The sequence below is a fragment of the Vigna radiata genome, chromosome 5 (assembly GCF_000741045.1).
Source record: "Vigna radiata var. radiata cultivar VC1973A chromosome 5, Vradiata_ver6, whole genome shotgun sequence".
Lineage (NCBI taxonomy): Eukaryota > Viridiplantae > Streptophyta > Magnoliopsida > Fabales > Fabaceae > Vigna > Vigna radiata.
The window spans coordinates 13,388,415-13,406,498 of record NC_028355.1 but is presented as its reverse complement, the minus strand read 5'-3'; the positions used below and the strand labels follow the sequence as shown (position 1 = coordinate 13,406,498).

General features: G+C 32.4%; 2 protein-coding genes across 2 annotated transcripts; one reads left to right on the top strand and one right to left on the bottom strand.

Moving 5' to 3' along the window:
- Positions 1-4,081: 4,081 nt before the first annotated feature.
- On the top strand, positions 4,082-6,259 carry LOC106762412 (NAC domain-containing protein 2). The gene is made up of 3 exons (XM_014646312.2): positions 4,082-4,386; positions 4,482-4,756; positions 5,215-6,259. The coding sequence occupies exons 1-3, from the start codon at positions 4,227-4,229 to the stop codon at positions 5,665-5,667; spliced, it is 888 nt and encodes a 295-aa protein (XP_014501798.1). The 5' UTR covers positions 4,082-4,226; the 3' UTR covers positions 5,668-6,259.
- Positions 6,260-10,084: 3,825 nt separating this feature from the next.
- LOC106761133 (replication factor C subunit 5) lies at positions 10,085-16,991 on the bottom strand. Its single transcript, XM_014644646.2, has 9 exons — positions 16,749-16,991; positions 16,167-16,383; positions 15,237-15,316; positions 14,998-15,157; positions 13,752-13,833; positions 11,988-12,117; positions 11,838-11,901; positions 11,686-11,754; positions 10,085-10,608 (listed from the first exon to the last, which is right to left on the bottom strand). Exons 1-9 carry the CDS (start codon positions 16,924-16,926, stop codon positions 10,509-10,511), a joined length of 1,080 nt encoding a protein of 359 aa, XP_014500132.1. The 5' UTR covers positions 16,927-16,991; the 3' UTR covers positions 10,085-10,508.
- Between the last annotated feature and the right edge of the window lie 1,093 nt (positions 16,992-18,084).

Below are 18,084 nucleotides of genomic sequence, written 5' to 3'. Positions count from 1 at the left end.
ACTTGTACCATCCAATAAATTTTAAAATTTAAATATCAACAGACTTGAAATATTCAACTAACTCTAAAATTAACAATTCTTACTTATTAAATATTACCAATGTTAATGGCCCAACATTAAAAATTGTTATAGTACAAGGCAAATATTAGTGAAGTTAATATACATTTGGTCATTTTAAAAACAGTTATTATAATTGTATTTTCTATTAATTAATAGAAACATCTCAGTCTTAATCTTATAAAAAAATTTAACAATTTCAATTCAAGCGTGCAATTTATGACATTGACTATTAAAATATTGACTATGACTTTCACATTATACAGTCTAACATCTAATTGACAGGGGTATTCATTTTTTTCTTTTTTTTATATTCAATGTGATTAAGATTATTATGACATTGTTTTTATTTATACTATTATTTTATTGTTGTTGAGGATACAATATATTATAAAAGTAGAATACTGTATTGTTGTTGTAGCTGTATAGAAAATGAGTGAAATGTGAAGCTCGAGTATGTGGACCATGAAACATTGGTAGCATTGGATTTGTGAAGGGCAGAGTGGTAAAATACAAAGCACCGAACACCGAAAGTGAAGGAAACGGCATGACATTCACCTACATCCACTCATCCAACTATGTATCCTAAGCCTCACATACCATCCATGCTTATCATCTTTCTTTTCTTTATTTTTTAACTTTCAACAACAAATTATAAAATAATTAATTAGGAAAAAAATAAACAGTTAAATATGATTTTGGTACATGAAAATTGAAATTAGTTCCTCTTCAAAGCTTTAATCTAATTTAGTCTTCCAACTTTAGAAATGTATGTATTTAGTCATTTTAACTAAATTTGTTTAGATTTATTTGATGTTTCAAACACGTTTCATAATAACATTTGGTTGTTTACTCTCTTTGACACATTTTAGCTTCGGTGTTAACTGAGAAACATGTTTGAAACAATAAACAAAATTAACAAAATTTTATTAAAAAAATTAAATTTATAAATTTCTAAAATTTGAAGACTAAATTAAACCAAAATTTTAAAACTAATTTCAATTTTTACTTAAAATTAAAAAAAAAAACATATTTAACACAAAAAAAAAACAAAATATAATAGTCTTCCAGTAGGGTACTTGCTAGGTAACTTCCACTTTATAATTTGACCACCACACGTGTAATCAACTCTCTGCATTCAATGTTCGAAATTCAAATCAAACCTGCATCTCTGAGCATTTAATGCTGCTTAAATTTACCATTCACACATGTGGAAAATACCACATATGAGTCATCATCCAGATTTCATTCAACTTTACCTTTTTCTTTTTTATCATTTCCTCATGAAAATAACTTATAATTGCTTGAAACCAATTTACTTTACATAATTATCTCTGATATTGTTGGCTGTTGATTGTGACTTTGTTTTGCATATCATTTAAGATTATTGGTGTTCTTAGATAAATATAGATAATGACTTTTGGATAGGTGTAAAATGTAATTGGATGGTTGAATCTTAACTTGAAAAATAGTGAAATATATATATAGATATAGATAGATAGATAGATAGATAGATAGATATAAAAGAGACGTTTAAGTAAGAGAATAATTTTTTTTATGTATAAAATAATAAATATGAATTTCAAAATATTTTTATGTGACTTAAATAATAATATCATGTTAAAAACATGTTATTAAAAGATATTAATGATTATTAAAAATTATAATAAAATTAGATATTTAGTAATAGATCATTGTTAACCGGTATCGTTTAGTATATTTGAACCAGATATATACAATAAAAATAAATAATTAATATATTATTATTTAATAACACATGGGATATTATTTTAAAATACAATTCAACACTTATACAAGTTGGATAAAAAGTTTAAAAGATTTAAGTCTCACCAAGGAGGGCAAATAGCATATGTATTTCATACAATTCACAAATAAAACATGATGGAAATTGACTGCGACTTTTTAATGTTTCTCCCATCTAATGTAATTTGACCTTTTTAAGAACTTTCACTCATTCACTTTATCTTTATCTTATTAATGATCAACACAGTAGTCAATATCTCTTTATTAAGTAATAAATTTCTAATTAGCAAGATTTTAGGAGAGTAACATTCAAAAAAACAACTTCGAAAAAAAAAAGTTCATATATTTTTCATGTTAATTAACTTTTAATTGCTCATTAAAAATTAAGATTTGGTAACCGTTTGACATAGTGATTTAATTTACCACCTTCAAATAACAATTCATTTCAAAGTAAATTTCATGTACTCCTTATTGGAATTATCAAAATCAATAGAGGGTCACACCCTTATCTTTGCGAATGCATTAAATTGACATAGTGATTTTATGAAATTAAATTAAATTTAAAGTTCAATTATTAATATTTATTTTTCTATTTTATTTATTATAAAATGTTATTTAATGTAAGATCTTTAATACTATTTAACCTACCTAGAAAGCTCTGACTAAAATCTACATGGTCTAATGAACCTTAACATCATTATCAACCCACAATCAAGTGACCTTGTATTTTTACATAGCAAGACAGTCTTATCCATGGTCATTCTGATATCTTGTTAAATTCCTTCTACAAAGATTAAGACGAATCCAAAAACCTTGATAAACCCTGTCATATTATGTACACCAAATTATGACTTAAACAGAAAAATCCAATTATGATTTGAAGGATGACTGCATATCTTCTGCCCATTAAAACATGTATTAGAATACAAAAAATTATGATTATGCACAACTTTCAAAAAATTATCAAACATGTATCATATACATCCTAAAATGTCGTATTAGAAAGCAACATAAATAAATTATTTGAATAATCTAACGTGTTCAGTTACCTCGTATCTCGTAAGAATTCTTTTTAAATAATATTATGATAAACTTCGTTAATAAAATGATTAAAATAGGTTAAGTATAGACGAGTATATAAATTATTTAATGAACCGAAAAAAACTTTGTATAAGTTATTTGAACATTTCATAAAAAATCATATATAAATTAATACCTCAGCACACAATATAGTAATAAATATTTTCTAAAAAGGTAAAGAAATGTTGTTTTTGTTAACTGTTTACTATTTGATTGAATATAAGTATATATAGTAAATTTAAAATAGATGTGGGTGATATTTATTGAAAAAGAAGGTAAAAGTTGGAGGAGGTGAAAACTGAAAGATAAAGGAGGGAAAAAAATAGAAAAGAAAAAGGAATGTGGAAGAGGTGGTAGAGATTACGCGGTGAGGTGGGGCCTTATGTCGTAGAAGAAAAGCTACAAAGCTACAAATCATAAATCACGCGAGATGGTGATCCAACGCAAATGAACATATGCGGGACACGTGTACCCTTCATCCACTGTCCAATTTCTGCAGCAAAAGTCAAATTAACGCGCCGATTCCATGCAACACCATCGACGCCGTGGGCCCCCACCGACTAGCCCACGCTTCGCTCCAAAACCAGTGTCGTAAGCAGTGACAAAATCACCTCGTGTGGGCTCTCGACACGCGCGCACCACAGTTGAGAGCACGACACGTGTCCGCTTACCCATCACCCACCTTCTTTATTTTATTTTTTATTTTTAAAAAACTCCCACTGAAATAGACCTTCAATAAAGGCATAAAAAGAACACCGGAAAATAAAAGGAGATGTAAAAGGAATCAGAACACAATACAAAATAAAAGGAAATATACATATCACAACTTTTAAAAATATAAACAGATAATGACGGCCATTTTCACCCTAACCTTGCTCTTAACTTATATAATAATACTAGTATTTATATTTTAAAATCGTCACCTAACCTAATGGCGGAGCATTATTAATTTGAAAATAGATTAAACAAATAATACCATGGTAAGAAGTAAAATAAAAACTAAATAGGACAAGTGTCATATGTAAGAATAGAATAGAATAAAAATAAAAATAAAAAGTAGAAAAATAAAGTGGATGGAAAATCAAAGGCCCACTGCCTAAACGTTATCGCCCATGTGTATTCTAGAAACTGCTGGCTCCTGACGCCACGTGTTCCCAAATCGCCTATAAATAAACGTCTCTCCCTTATGTAATAAGTTTCAAGCGCCGCCACCATAGTTGGTCTTAGTCTTGAAGTGGAGAGGGATATTGGGAGAACCAATATTCATTAGTTTCAGAAATTAATCAGAGATCTCTCAGAGGAGAAATAATCTTCTTTCAAAAAAGATGGCATCGGAGCTTCAATTGCCTCCAGGCTTCAGATTCCATCCAACGGACGAGGAGCTCGTCATGCACTATCTCTGCCGCAAATGCGCCTCGCAGCCCATCGCCGTTCCCATCATCGCCGAAATCGACCTCTACAAATACGACCCTTGGGACCTTCCTGGTAATTAATGCAATCTTCTTCGTTTCAATTTTATGTTTGTTTAATTTTCAAGTGAACTGATTATATAATTTCAAATGCAACTTTTCTATTTTCAGGATTGGCTTCTTATGGAGAGAAAGAGTGGTACTTCTTTTCACCACGGGACCGGAAGTACCCAAACGGTTCGAGGCCGAACCGGGCGGCGGGAACCGGTTACTGGAAGGCAACCGGGGCGGATAAGCCCATTGGTCACCCGAAAGCGGTTGGGATCAAGAAAGCTTTGGTGTTTTACGCTGGGAAAGCTCCGAAAGGGGACAAAAGCAATTGGATCATGCACGAGTATCGTCTGGCTGATGTAGATCGATCCGTTCGCAAAAAGAACAGCCTAAGGGTATATGCACCGCACTTACATAATCCCTTCCCAGTTCAAGAGTAATTGTATTAAATTACGAGTTTATCCCCTGGACGGTCCCACTGACTTTTCATGAAGCTGAGGATGATAATGATGATAATAATTCCCAAGGATAAGTCCAGGATTTTGGTGGAAACCATGCAAAATCTATGGTCCTAATATGTTATCCCCCACCTTTATCATGTGATGACAACCAAGCGGAACCTTCACTAGTTGAAGACTTAACCGCATGTGGTGTGGGCTGATTTATTTGGGCCCAAAACTTAACATCACACCCAAAACCCTCAAAAACAAAAAATCTTCCTCCAATCCCAATTATCACTTTCCCTTTATGGAAATTATCCCTTCTTATCTCTCTCACTGCATCATAAATTAAATTTACATTTATTTTAATAAATAAAATAATGGAAACTAATCTCACGGTTCTGATTCTGCAGTTGGATGATTGGGTGCTGTGCCGTATCTACAACAAGAAGGGCACGATCGAGAAATTACAACCGAGCAGTGATCCAGTTCTGACCCGGAGAATCGAATCCCCGGAGATCGAAGAGAAGAAGCCGGAGATTCTGAAAAGCGGAGGAGTTCTTCCGCCGGCGCCGGCGATGACGGACTACATGTACTTCGATCCGTCGGATTCAATCCCGAAGCTGCACACGGACTCGAGCTGTTCAGAGCAGGTGGTTTCGCCGGAATTCGCGAGCGAGGTGCAGAGCGAGCCGAAGTGGAACGAGTGGGAGAAGAGCCTGGAGTTTCCATTCTACATGGATACCACTCTGAGCAACGGCTTCACCCAATTCGCGAGCAATAACAATAACACCAATAATAATAATAATAATAATCAGATGTCACCGCTGCAGGACATGTTCATGTACTGGCCCAAGCCCTTTTGATTTTCACACCCCCCACAATATTCCTTCGACGCCCACGGCCACACACAGCACCACACATTCGCATTGCACGGCAGCACGAGACTGAAGGTCCATGAGTGTGCCTGTGCGAGCTCGCAGACGATAATTGATGAGTTGAGGCTTGGGCAGAGAAAGATCTAAAAAAGTTCGGAGGTGGAAGGTAACGCATGTGTTGGGTCCACCGTCTGTATGCTGGTACGCGATGAAGACAATCGAACGGCGCATGATGGAGCTGTCTCTAGTAGTAGCATGTGTACAGCTGTTGTAGAACGTAGATAGGTACACTACAGGTTGTTGTCATGTGATAGAAGCTCTCTTTTTCTCACCAAAAAAACAAATGTGATAGAATTTCAATTCGGTCCTTCTAATTTATATATATTTAGTATTAGTATTAGTATATGTGTTAAATCTAATTAAGTAGTACCTAGCTAGGCGTGTCTTTTTAAATTCAGTGCAGTGATATCAGTCTGTTTACTTCTCAATATTATTATATTTCAATGTACTAATGTAATTAATAGTCTAAAAGGAGTTTAGTTATCGTTGATCAAATATACTAATACACTTTCTCCTGCTCCATTACATTATTCCTTCCTTCTACTTAATTTTTGTTAAATATTTATATGAGAATTGGTCGCAATGTGAAGTTTTAAATGCAGGATGAGGTAATCCATGTGTGGGAGTTATAGTTTTTTTATGAAGGCGAATGTGACATTTATTTCTTATTCAATGTTCCAGAACTCTCTTTGATGAGAAAAAATGGTCGAAAGGGCGTGCGTTATCCTTACCAACCACAAGTGTTGAACTTACATTAAATACCTATATTCATCAAAATCATTTCTTTCAATTTTTACATCAAGAAACTTATATATGCTGTTGGAAACCAATATTTCATTTATGTTACTGCGGTAAAAGTGATCATTACTGAACTGCAACGTCAATTTTAATTAAAGAGTAATATTAACAAATTTTATGTAAGGTAGACATATATAACCGGATTGGCCCAAAAATAAAATTGGGCTCTTAAGCCCATTCTTTCCAATACTGTGGACTGTAATTTGAATTCTGACCTAAAGATTATAATGACGTGGTTCTAACCGAACCGACATAATTTTTGAAGCAGTGAATGAATATTTGAGAGTGTTAGATAGAAGAAATTATAGAGTGAACTGAATGTAAAAAGAGCGACTGAATTATGATTGAAAAAGACATGTTATAATTCATTTGACCTGTGTTATTCACGTTGTATTACGTTGTTAAATTATAACAAACAAAAATGTATATATCAACCGCCACAATTACTCAGGACACGTGTGCGTATTTGACTGAATTAATAATCTTTTCACACTTGGAATGATGTAGCTGTGTTTCGTAGACAGTAATGTCAATCAGAATTTATTGTGGTATGCAAAACTAATAATGATTTTCAGAGTCAGAATTGATTGGTATATGAGATTAGGTTCATTTGTTAACCCATAGTTTTGGTTTTTAATTCTTATATATCCATTTAAAGCTCTTAGCAATAGTCAATTATGTGACAAAAAAATAAAAAAAATCGTTAAAGCTAGTGGAAATTGACCAACCCGTTAAACAAATCGAAGAATACGAGTGATGGAGAAGGAAGCAATCTTAGATTAAAATCCAAAATTCGGTGGAGAAATGATAACAAGATATATTTAGGACAACAGAAGTGTTTTTGTTAGGTATCTTACTACCCCACGAAACAACCTTTATACTAACGTTTGTGTTCTGAATGATATGTTATATATTAATATTCTGTATGGTGTTAAAATCTAATTTAATTTTATAAAATAAGATTTATATTTATTTATATATTTTAATTTAGTTTTACTTTTAGTCGATGTAAGATTTTTATTCTGTCTTGTATATTTTTTATATTAAGTGGAAGTAAATTTTATTTTATAAACTGGTTTTGTGGGATTTTGAGTTAGGTTTAAATCTATTCTAACGAGTTCTAAGTGAGCATTTATGTTTCCATTCGTTGTCGAGTCATTATCGGACCATCCAATTTCTATTATCATACACGAGATGTCTATATCTCGGCGTGAAGAGGATGTGTTGGAAGGTCCATATCGATAGAGATAAGGCCAATTTATGATATATAATACCTCACCTTATCAGCCGGTTTTGTAAAGTTAAGTTAGACTTAAAGTCCACTCCTAACATGATATCAAAGTCATTGTTAAAAAGTGTATAGAACAAATTTTTATCTATTATTTAACTCCAATAAGCAATATTTTTCTTACAATAATAAAAAAAAAAGTAGCATAATGGATATTCGTCTAGATCCCAATCTTCCAGTTCAAAACTACGTGTTATCAGCTAACTCTGAGACCAAACGAAGGAAACGTCCTTTTTCTTTTCTCCCTCCAAAATTCAATTATTTAATTCCTTCTTCGTGATTATAATATTAGAGTGAACTCTTTATACGTATTCAACATTTGTATTTGCGGTCTCAAATGCTATGCTGAATTTTATTTTGTTGGATGGACACTTTAGTTCATTAAACCCCTTTATTTCACTTAAGAAATGTAAATCATTACATTACTATTATGAAGGTTGGTAGTTATACATAATCGCAACTTAGTAATAATAGACTTAAACAATAAAAGATAGAACAATTGATTATATATAATTATACTTGAAAAAATAATAAATATTTATAATTATCAATTTATTTGATTAAAGTTCAAGAAAATAGTAAAAGTAATGATCTTTGTAAATTTACCAGTTATATGATGTTTAATAATACATTACTGAAAGTGACTGGTGTTAAAAGTAAAGTGAATGATAAATTTATTGTTACAGAAAAATACGGTTCTGTGAATATTGAAATTTCAAAATATTTGAATAGCTATTATAGCCGAACTACTTTCATTCAAAATAAGATATTATTTTGAGTACAGCTAAGACCTAGGCACAATGTGTTGTTTGAGAGAGACTTCTTAGGAACAAGAGAATTATCAAGTAAAACACAAAAGAAAAAAAAACAATGATTGATTTCCTAGTATCTAAAAAGATGTTCCACTTTGAATTTAGCTAACATAAAGGACTTTTAAGTACTGTAATAATTGATAGACTGCAAGTAAATGTGTGGTAAAACAATATTTTTAATCTTCTATATACATAGGAGCATAAATAGATTCACCATAAGTTATGTTAAGTTTTAAACTAGCATCTATGAATAGTTTAACCAATTTGCAATCTAATAAATCAATATCATTAAAGTATATTTTATCTTACGCAAGGAAATGTTGTTGGTTTTATCAATTTCCAAGTTTTAGAATTGGAAAGAACCAAATATCTTTAATTTGTACAATAACAAAGAACACAGCTATGCTAAAAAGACGTTATACGCATGAGCTAACAAAATAATCAATGAAGAACCAAAATCATTTGTACACAGATAATAATTATTTGTTTAGATTGTATAAAATAATGTTGTAATAATACTAAACACTTGTAAAATTACCGTCTATAGACTTTTCTAAGTTCATATATAAACTTAGTTAAGTTGCAAATTAATCATGTTGTTATTGATTTTAGCTTAGAAAATAATTATGTATGTTTTATCAAATAACTTACCATTTAAGAATCTCTGAAAACCCTCCTAGACCACAAAACAGTGCAAACGTCTCCGAAGGTGGAAGCGAGGAGTGCAAGCTAGGCGGCAATGGCTACGAAGCGTTCTTGGAAAAAGAATTAAAGAGTATAATGGGTATTTCAAAGGCTTTGGAGTGCCCCAATAAAACATGGGGTGCAGGAAGCAATGGTCTCAGCTATGTTAGGTTTTAAATTCATCATTTTATAGGCTAGTCAACTCGGTATAAATAGGTTGAAAATAATAATTTTCCCTGCAAAAGCACCAGTGGCAAACCATTGCAAGTGAAAATCGAAGATGAAAACACATCATTAGAGATCCTACGACAACGAAAAATATCAATACGAAAGGAATTTAAAACCAGAGCTGAAGATAATGAAGTGAACACAATGGAACACTACAATAATGCAGATGAAACTTTCTTTCTCAATATATTTCGAAAGCGTAAAAATATTTCAAATTTTCAAATCAATTTCAAATTATATATAATCCAAAATTGTTCTGATTAGGTGTTTGCATTAGATTCTACATTTCAAAAATTGTTAATTAGTCTTTTTATAACAGAATATCTAACTACAATAAAACTCATTACTATTCTAGATTGCTTATTTCAAAATACTTTAAAATTGTACATATGAAACTCAAATTAATAATGAAGATAGCTTATTCTGAAAGACTTAAAAATTACACAATTAAAATAAATCATGAACGTCTGACACCTCCATTATCATGGTCAATACAAAACCAAAGGGGCAAATTCATTATTTTGAAATTACGGGGTTGAAAGAAACAATACCCGCAGAAATAATGGGTTGTATTCGTCTTCTGGGTCCTGTTCTACAGTACTTTTCACCAATAAACACAAAGATATGCCAACTTCTATTGGTGTCGGAACATCCACCCACAGAAAAAGGTACATAAACCCTCCAGTTTCACACCAAAATTTAATACATTCAAAGGGTTTTCATTGCATTGATGTCAAAAAAGCTAATTTATCTAATCTTTCAATCCTAATGGAGTCGCCTAAAATAGTAGTATGACGGAAGTAAGATTTAAAACAGACTAGATGTCCTCCGATGAATAATTACTTCACATAAATTAAGATAATCCCATTCTCAATGGTGAACAATGCTACGGAAATCAAACAAGCCAATTAATAGTTTGTAAAAGCAATTTCACCCAGTGGACCGGATTCGGAAGTAGGCTATGAGGCAGCAGCTACCAGTGCAGATCTAGCGCGTGTAAAAGAAGCAATGACCGATCCAAGCTGAAGCTTATCGTTGCACCCAAAACTTAATCTGTACCTGGAAGAAATGAAATTACATTCCCGTTATCATGAGAGCTAATATAATTTCAAAAACACCAGAAGGAAGATACAAGCTCATTTTCCTTTATTCCATTATTGTTAATTGAAACTTTCATATTACATTTGTATCGAACCATAATGCAATGATGTCAACTCTAATACGTAATGATTAATCAGATAAACAAAATTCCTGGGTATAGACAATCTTTAGGTAACCACAATCACTGGAAAGTGAGGATATTGCAAAAATACCATGAGAGGAAATAGAATAAAATGGGTAGGGAGAGGGCGGGGGACAGGGATAGAAGGGGCGATAGCTCTATTAAAAGCATTGAATTTCAGCCAATAAATGAGACTGTGCAGAAATAAAAATGCATAAGTAGTGCTCCTCTTTCCGTAAATTATTAGAGATCCATAATATATTGATCTACTGCCATCGAACAAGAACCAAGCAGCACGAAGATGACAAAAGCATTTTGGATTGATCATCAATCAGGGAAACCAATATCTTAGATGTACAAAATATATAACGCATAGGGGGTACAAATACTAGAAGCTCTTATTTTCTTCAATTCTAAGATGTGCGTAATATAATAAGACTACAAGCAACACGATTTTTACTATTTAACACTCCTCGCATATAAAGTCTGGACAGGGTAAATCTGCTTAGGTTATGTTAAATATTATAAGAGATCTAATATCCAAGTTCCCACGATATGGGAAAAAAGAGATAGAAAAATTCTGATCTTTTATCCACGTTAAATTTAGCCTAATTGTTTTTTCTCCTTTCATTACTATGCTTATTCGCAACCCCGTGTGTAATTGGAGATGGAAATGGTTACACTTTACAAAAATAAACCAATTCCTTCTCGCAAAATGTTGGCCTGTAGACTGACTTGTTACCTATTATAGGGATTTTAAAACATAGATTATCCTGGCCTAAATCCAATTAAAGCCTTTCAAATAGTTGTACATACATTTTTCACAACGTTAGAGAACTGTTTAATGTAACTAACATCTGTTCATTAGGCAAGGCACAAGGAGAATAGCATGTTAGTAGAGAAGAAATACATACTCTATGTCTGCCAAATCATTCATCAATTGTACTCGAACAGCTGAAGGCATCTTAATCTTAAAAACAAACCTGTAACCAATAATAAAGTGAAAATATTATGGAAAAAAATGTTGCCAGGATGTTGGACAGTCAGTATGGTGCATAAGACTCACATGATCACTTCTCTGATAATATCAACCAGGGCCAACCCTTTCCTGGTCTTCATCTCATCTATTCCTGTTTAAAATTATCACCAAACAAAAAATCATAAATGGCTTACAAATATTAAACACAATAATGAAGGGTAATAAGTCACTCGGTACTTTTAAAGCTATCTGCAAATTGTTCGTTTAGAAGCCAGTAAGATATTTGCTCAATATCTTTGGGCAATGGATTTCCAGTGCACAGGTAAACATCTTCTTCTGTTATCTGGTGAGTAGCCATATGTGTTGACTGCACAAATATTAAAAACAGAATGTCATTTGCAATTCATTGTTAAAAAAAACTAAAGATATAACAACTCATAACACTAATCAAAAACTGGTACTTGTCCTTGACACTTAGATACAAGATGAATGAAGGAAAATCATGTGAGCAAGATTTAAGAATGCTAACCACCATTTGGATCTAAAAAAGAAAATGAGAATAATAATTGAGAAAATTACTTTTCTATATACACATTCAGTACAGTCCCTATTACACTATATGTTTCCTTCCTTTTCTTTCCACACTACAAGTTCATAAATAAGCAAAACATCTATCACATACAAAGAAATTACATACTATATTAGTTTCCACAGCTATGATAGGAAAATCTCATAACATCCAGTACAAGCCATGCTTTACCAAAAAAGGAATTATCATTTTCATAAATTTAGTTGACACTGGCAGAAACACAACTTACATGGTAACACATGCACAAACAATCAGTACATCGCATGTACATACATATTTGTGGAAAATTGTAGACTAACGGGACCAGTTAAGCACATATTTACATGGCCCTTATATGCCAAGAATTCCACAACAAAAGCTATTTATCTTCTAAAGGGATTGATAGAAAGGTACCAAAACAAATCAAGAAACTTACATGTGGTTTTATTAACTTGATTAAAAGAAGTAACGTATGACGTGATAATTACTAGTGTGAAAACTCATATAGGCGAGACAAACTTCTCTATAAGGATGATTTTATACCAAACCTCAATCTCAGGGATTTGCTCATGTAATCTAGTATCTGATGTGCTACGCTACTAAGGACACGCAAAAAGATTATCCCCAAATGCATTCCTTTTGCAGATAATATGGTTCTAATTGAGGAATCAAGTGATGAGGTTAGTTCTCACCCTATACTTTGGAATCAGAGGGCTTTTTCTTGAATAAGGAAGGGCAAGATAACATACATTAGTAAATATATTGCAATTTCAGCAAGAAACAAGAACAAAATTTTAAGAAAAAATTAGGAGGTCCCATGCCCCAAATGTCCACAAAGTTTAAGTATTTGGGATGAGTATTAAAAATCGGTAAGAAAATTAATGAATACGCCACAAATATTCTCAAAAAGTGAACTTCAAATCAAACTCAATCTTATAAAACCATCTTAAAAAGTGAAGCTCGATTCCACTTACATATTATAATTTGATCATATTTATAGTCAATGTGGAATTACAACAAACCTACTCACACCAAGGATTGAACATTGTGAACATGGGAATAAATATTTAAGGATGACCTAATAATGGTTGAGATCATGTTGCATGAGTAGACATTATCTAAGCTAAGATGCCAAAATTAATACTATGCCAACACTTCACCATTTATGGCCCTAACCTCCCCCTTCTTTCTTTTGCTATATGATTCCATGTAAGCATTCGTGAATATAAGTGTGTACTTCTACACACAACTCAATATGTACAACACTGAAAGCAGTTGAAGGGAAGAACAGAAACCGTATAAACTCATTTAAAAAATGGAGTTTGATTCTATGTAATCAATACAATTAATCCTTAACTTGAACAAGAATAAACATCAAAATAAAAGGACTAGCGGAGCTAGATTTGTATGTAAAAAAATCGAAGGCTATTTACCTGAAGAATATTTAAAGCCTTTCTCATATCACCATTGCTAAGCCGAACAAGGGCTGCTAAGCCATCGTCTTCAACATCAAGCCTAGTCAAATTACAAAATGCCAAACATCATATTTTAAGTTATTAAGTCAAAAATTGAATCCAAAATTACAAATGTTTATAATTAAATTATATATACAATGAACCAATAACAAGGGCACATATGTGAGATGCATCAGTGGAGATTAGCATGTACAACCAAGTTTCACAAAAGTTAGCACATTATAATTCCGTTTACTGCATTTACAGCTTAATTTTTCTTACAAAAACTTACCTACAACCTCCTAAACAACTTAAAAATCTAAATTGAAACATAGTTTGCGTTAAATGACCATGCTAACTAACTAAAAGAATTGAAGTTATTCAACAATCCGAACCCTTGCAGTTGAACTATACAAACAGTTACAGAGAGATGCACACACAAGTAACTCATTAAGTTTAAAACAGTAGGACTTGTATGTGCTCTTTATTTCTCTTTGACCGTCCGTATGCTCCAATTATCAGCACTCACTAGAGTGTATAATATTACTTTTGATGGAGTATTTCATTATATACAAATGAATCTAAGCATCAAAACTAACATTAACACATAAAATACAACCACCATTTTTTTATATAACATAAAAGTTCAAGCTAAATTTCACTATGTATTGCATTTAAGATTACAAATTTCTGTTTGGAACATTCAGACCTTTTACCTAAAAAACTGAAGAGAAAAAAGATACAACTGTCTTAGAGAAGAAACTGTTACAAATAGGGTAATCACTAACAGTCAAAAAAAGACATAATACAATAACCTTCTATAATGAACTGAATGCAAATGGATGTGTAGAAGGGGTAGCGCATTTTCTCCCCTCCCAGCCCCTTCCCTCTAAACAAACTGATATTCAAAAGAAGCTGAGTTTTACTTAGCACATGAAATACTATCAATCACCCACTTTCAAAAGATAAATTATAGAATAATATTAAAATATGAATATAATAAACCCAAGTTCCCAAGATAAGCAATGAAAGCTTCATCTGCTTCATTAATGATCATTACGTTGGCATTCACATGCACAAGTGTCCAACTATATTCGAGAATATAATTATATAATTCAACAGAAATTTTTATAAAAATATTCCAGATGATGTCAGAAGATAAAAAGAAGGGTTCATGACTCCAGCTACTACAGGCAGACTAGATAATATAGAACAGGAAGCATACCCTTCAGCCTTAATAACGTGTTTCAGTCTTTCAGTGACATGGACAGCGTCAAGAGGGGCAAATCGAAACCGAGTGCATCTAGATTGAAGTGCAGGAATAATCTTGTTTACATGATTACAGATAAGAGCAAACCTGGTGCTTTTTGTATATTTCTCAATCACTGCATGAAAAGGAGATAAGGACAGCATAACTCATGAAACCACTTGATGTTGCAATAGAGTATAAAAATGAGCACACACCTCTACGTAATGCAAATTGGGCATCCTTTGTCATGGCATCTGCTTCATCCAACAATACGAGCTTTACAGAGGACTTAACACTGAACAGAGTGTTTTAAATTGTAAGTTATGGCAAACTTGCAGTTTTGGTACAATTCCAGCACGATAAGCAAAAAAAAATGTTCAAGTCTAGTTACACTTTTTTGTCCATCATTCTAGCTTCCAAATCAAATGTCATCAGCATAAGCAAGCAACAGAAAAAAAAAAAAAAAAGGAAAGAAAATAAAACACAGTAGCAAAGGTCTTTGAACATCAGAACCATTACAACTGAAAATTAAAATCAACAACAAAGAATTATATAAAATGTCCTTGTATTGCCTATAATGTTTTATGTGGTAATATATGCATCGGGAATAGAAATTTTATGCAATATAACAACCCTAGTTATGCCCTACTAAGTGAGGGATTTTAGCAGCACCTTGCAGAATAGAAAATAATAATGAGAAGAATGGGAGCAATTTTAGCACCTAAACTACGACTTTTAGAGAAATAAATCTGCAGGAGATATAAGACCGGACAACCAACTAAAACAAAGGAGAACACCAGAACCTCTGAATTGACCAATAGACTAGTATAGGAAGTAGAAGTCCGCAATGCAGAACCCTGAAAATGAGTAACAAGGAACGGGAAACACGGGGAGTATAATCAAACCATAAATTCTGAAGCTTTCTAACCAGAAGTTCAACTACAGTGAACTATATTTCTAACTAAAGCTGCAAAATCGAAAAGAATATCAACTCAAAAAGCAAAAAGAATATCAATTCAACTGCCAACATGAAATCAGACAAACCAACAACACAAACTACAGAAAACAATTTTTGTAGTCATAAGACACCAAACAAATGTATATAATAAGTGTACATGTACGAGATAAAGGAGAGAGAAGACAACCCAAATGATAAGCTCTGAGTGCTAGCAAAATCTTGAATCTGCTGCCTCACGACCTCAATTCCTCTGTCATCTGATGCATTGAGCTCTAAAATCATATTTTGGAAGCGTGGACCATATAGTTTGCGTGCCACAGCGAGAATGGTTGATGTTTTGCCCGTTCCAGGAGGACCATACAATAAAAGATGCGGCAATCTGTTCTCTGTAGTTAGCCTATCAACTACACAGCAAATTATCAAACCAAGAACAATGAGCAATGAATCCAAGAAAATATATTATAAGATGTAAAATTACATGCTCCTTTTAATTTCCTAATTTTCACTAAACCAAAATAAAAATGAAAAAAAAAAAGATAAAAACAATATATGTCATTCCCTCGCTAACCAAGTTGTACAATCCAACTACTACAATTCCACCACTTCCATATTCCTAAAACCCTAACATGAGGACAAGTAGGGAAAAAACTCAAATCAAAATAAGAAAATTAACCTAAACTGCAACGGTGAAAATTCCAATATTGAGCTTCTGACGAACAGCTTGAATCATAAACCCTAGAGATAAAAAAAGGTAGAGAGAGAGTCTTACTGGTATCAACAATGTCACGGTGAGCGGCGACGTCGTCGAGAGACTGAGGGCGGTATTTTTCAACCCACGGAATGGCCTTGCCGAGGGAAGTAAGGTCTGCGGCAAGTATGTCATTTTCACCGGCGGAGTTTGTCTGGTCATCGCTTTCGCTGTCGATTTCCATGGGATGGGTCGTCATTGATAGGTCACCCCTCTAACACTCTGCCTCCCAAGTAACAACACTGAGTGCTGCTTTATGGCGCCAAATACATATTCATTCATACAAGGGGATTAGGTATTTTTTTCTTTTCTTACTTTTAATTTTAATATTTTATATTGGTATTTTATTGAAGTAATTTAAAAAATTAAAACCACCTTTGAGAAACAATAAATTAATAATTTACATTTTAAACAATTCATAATGTCGATAATTTAAAGCTAAAACAAAGTTTTTTATTTTTTATCAAAAATTTAATAGATATCTAATTTTTATTTAGTTTAATATAGTTTCGTAATTTTTAAAGATGTTATTGCTCTTATATGGTTTAATATATATACTAAGCGGCTCGATCTGATAAAATTTATTATCTTTTTATTATGAAATAATACAAATATATGTTATTGAGTTAATATCGATATATTATAATTAATTAATATATGTAAGGACTTAGAAAATAAACTATTAAAATAGATAGGTGTTTATTAAAATAATGAGACAAACAACTTTTTTTAATTTTTTTAATAACTTAATAATATAAATAGAAATTTCTAAAGTTCGGTTCATTATTTAAATACACTTTATCTCTCTAAAACATTGTTTTCTTACCTTTCTCTCACATCTTTCTAGATTTTCTCATGTTTGGGCTATCGGTTTGATGATCAGGAGGTATCCAGACGATCATGGTGTAGAGAGCTACACAACTTACCGATCAATTTCTTGATTCTAGCCGGTAAGTTGTTTCCCCTCTTTTCCTCATACGTCAAGCATGCAATTGATTTTGTTCATGTGTTTAATAGTTCCTCTCTTCAACTCCCAACTCAATTTAGGTTCTAAGAGTTGTTTTCTATCAACAATCGGTGATTTGTAGGTATTTCTAGATGTTCCTTGTGGTATAAGCAAGAGGTCAGGGTTTCTGTAGAGTTGTCCAAATTTATTCAAGGTAAGGGAAGCTAGAAATGTCTTTAAATTGTAATTTGATTGTGTATGGGGTTGAGAATATAATTTCTGAATTGTTCTATGTGAAATCATGTTGCAGAGTAAGTAAATATGACGAAAAATGGATGGTTTTGTGTATGGAATGATGATCTGAGATTTGTGAACCTGCTTTGGATGATATTACCTTTGTTATTGGGTGTT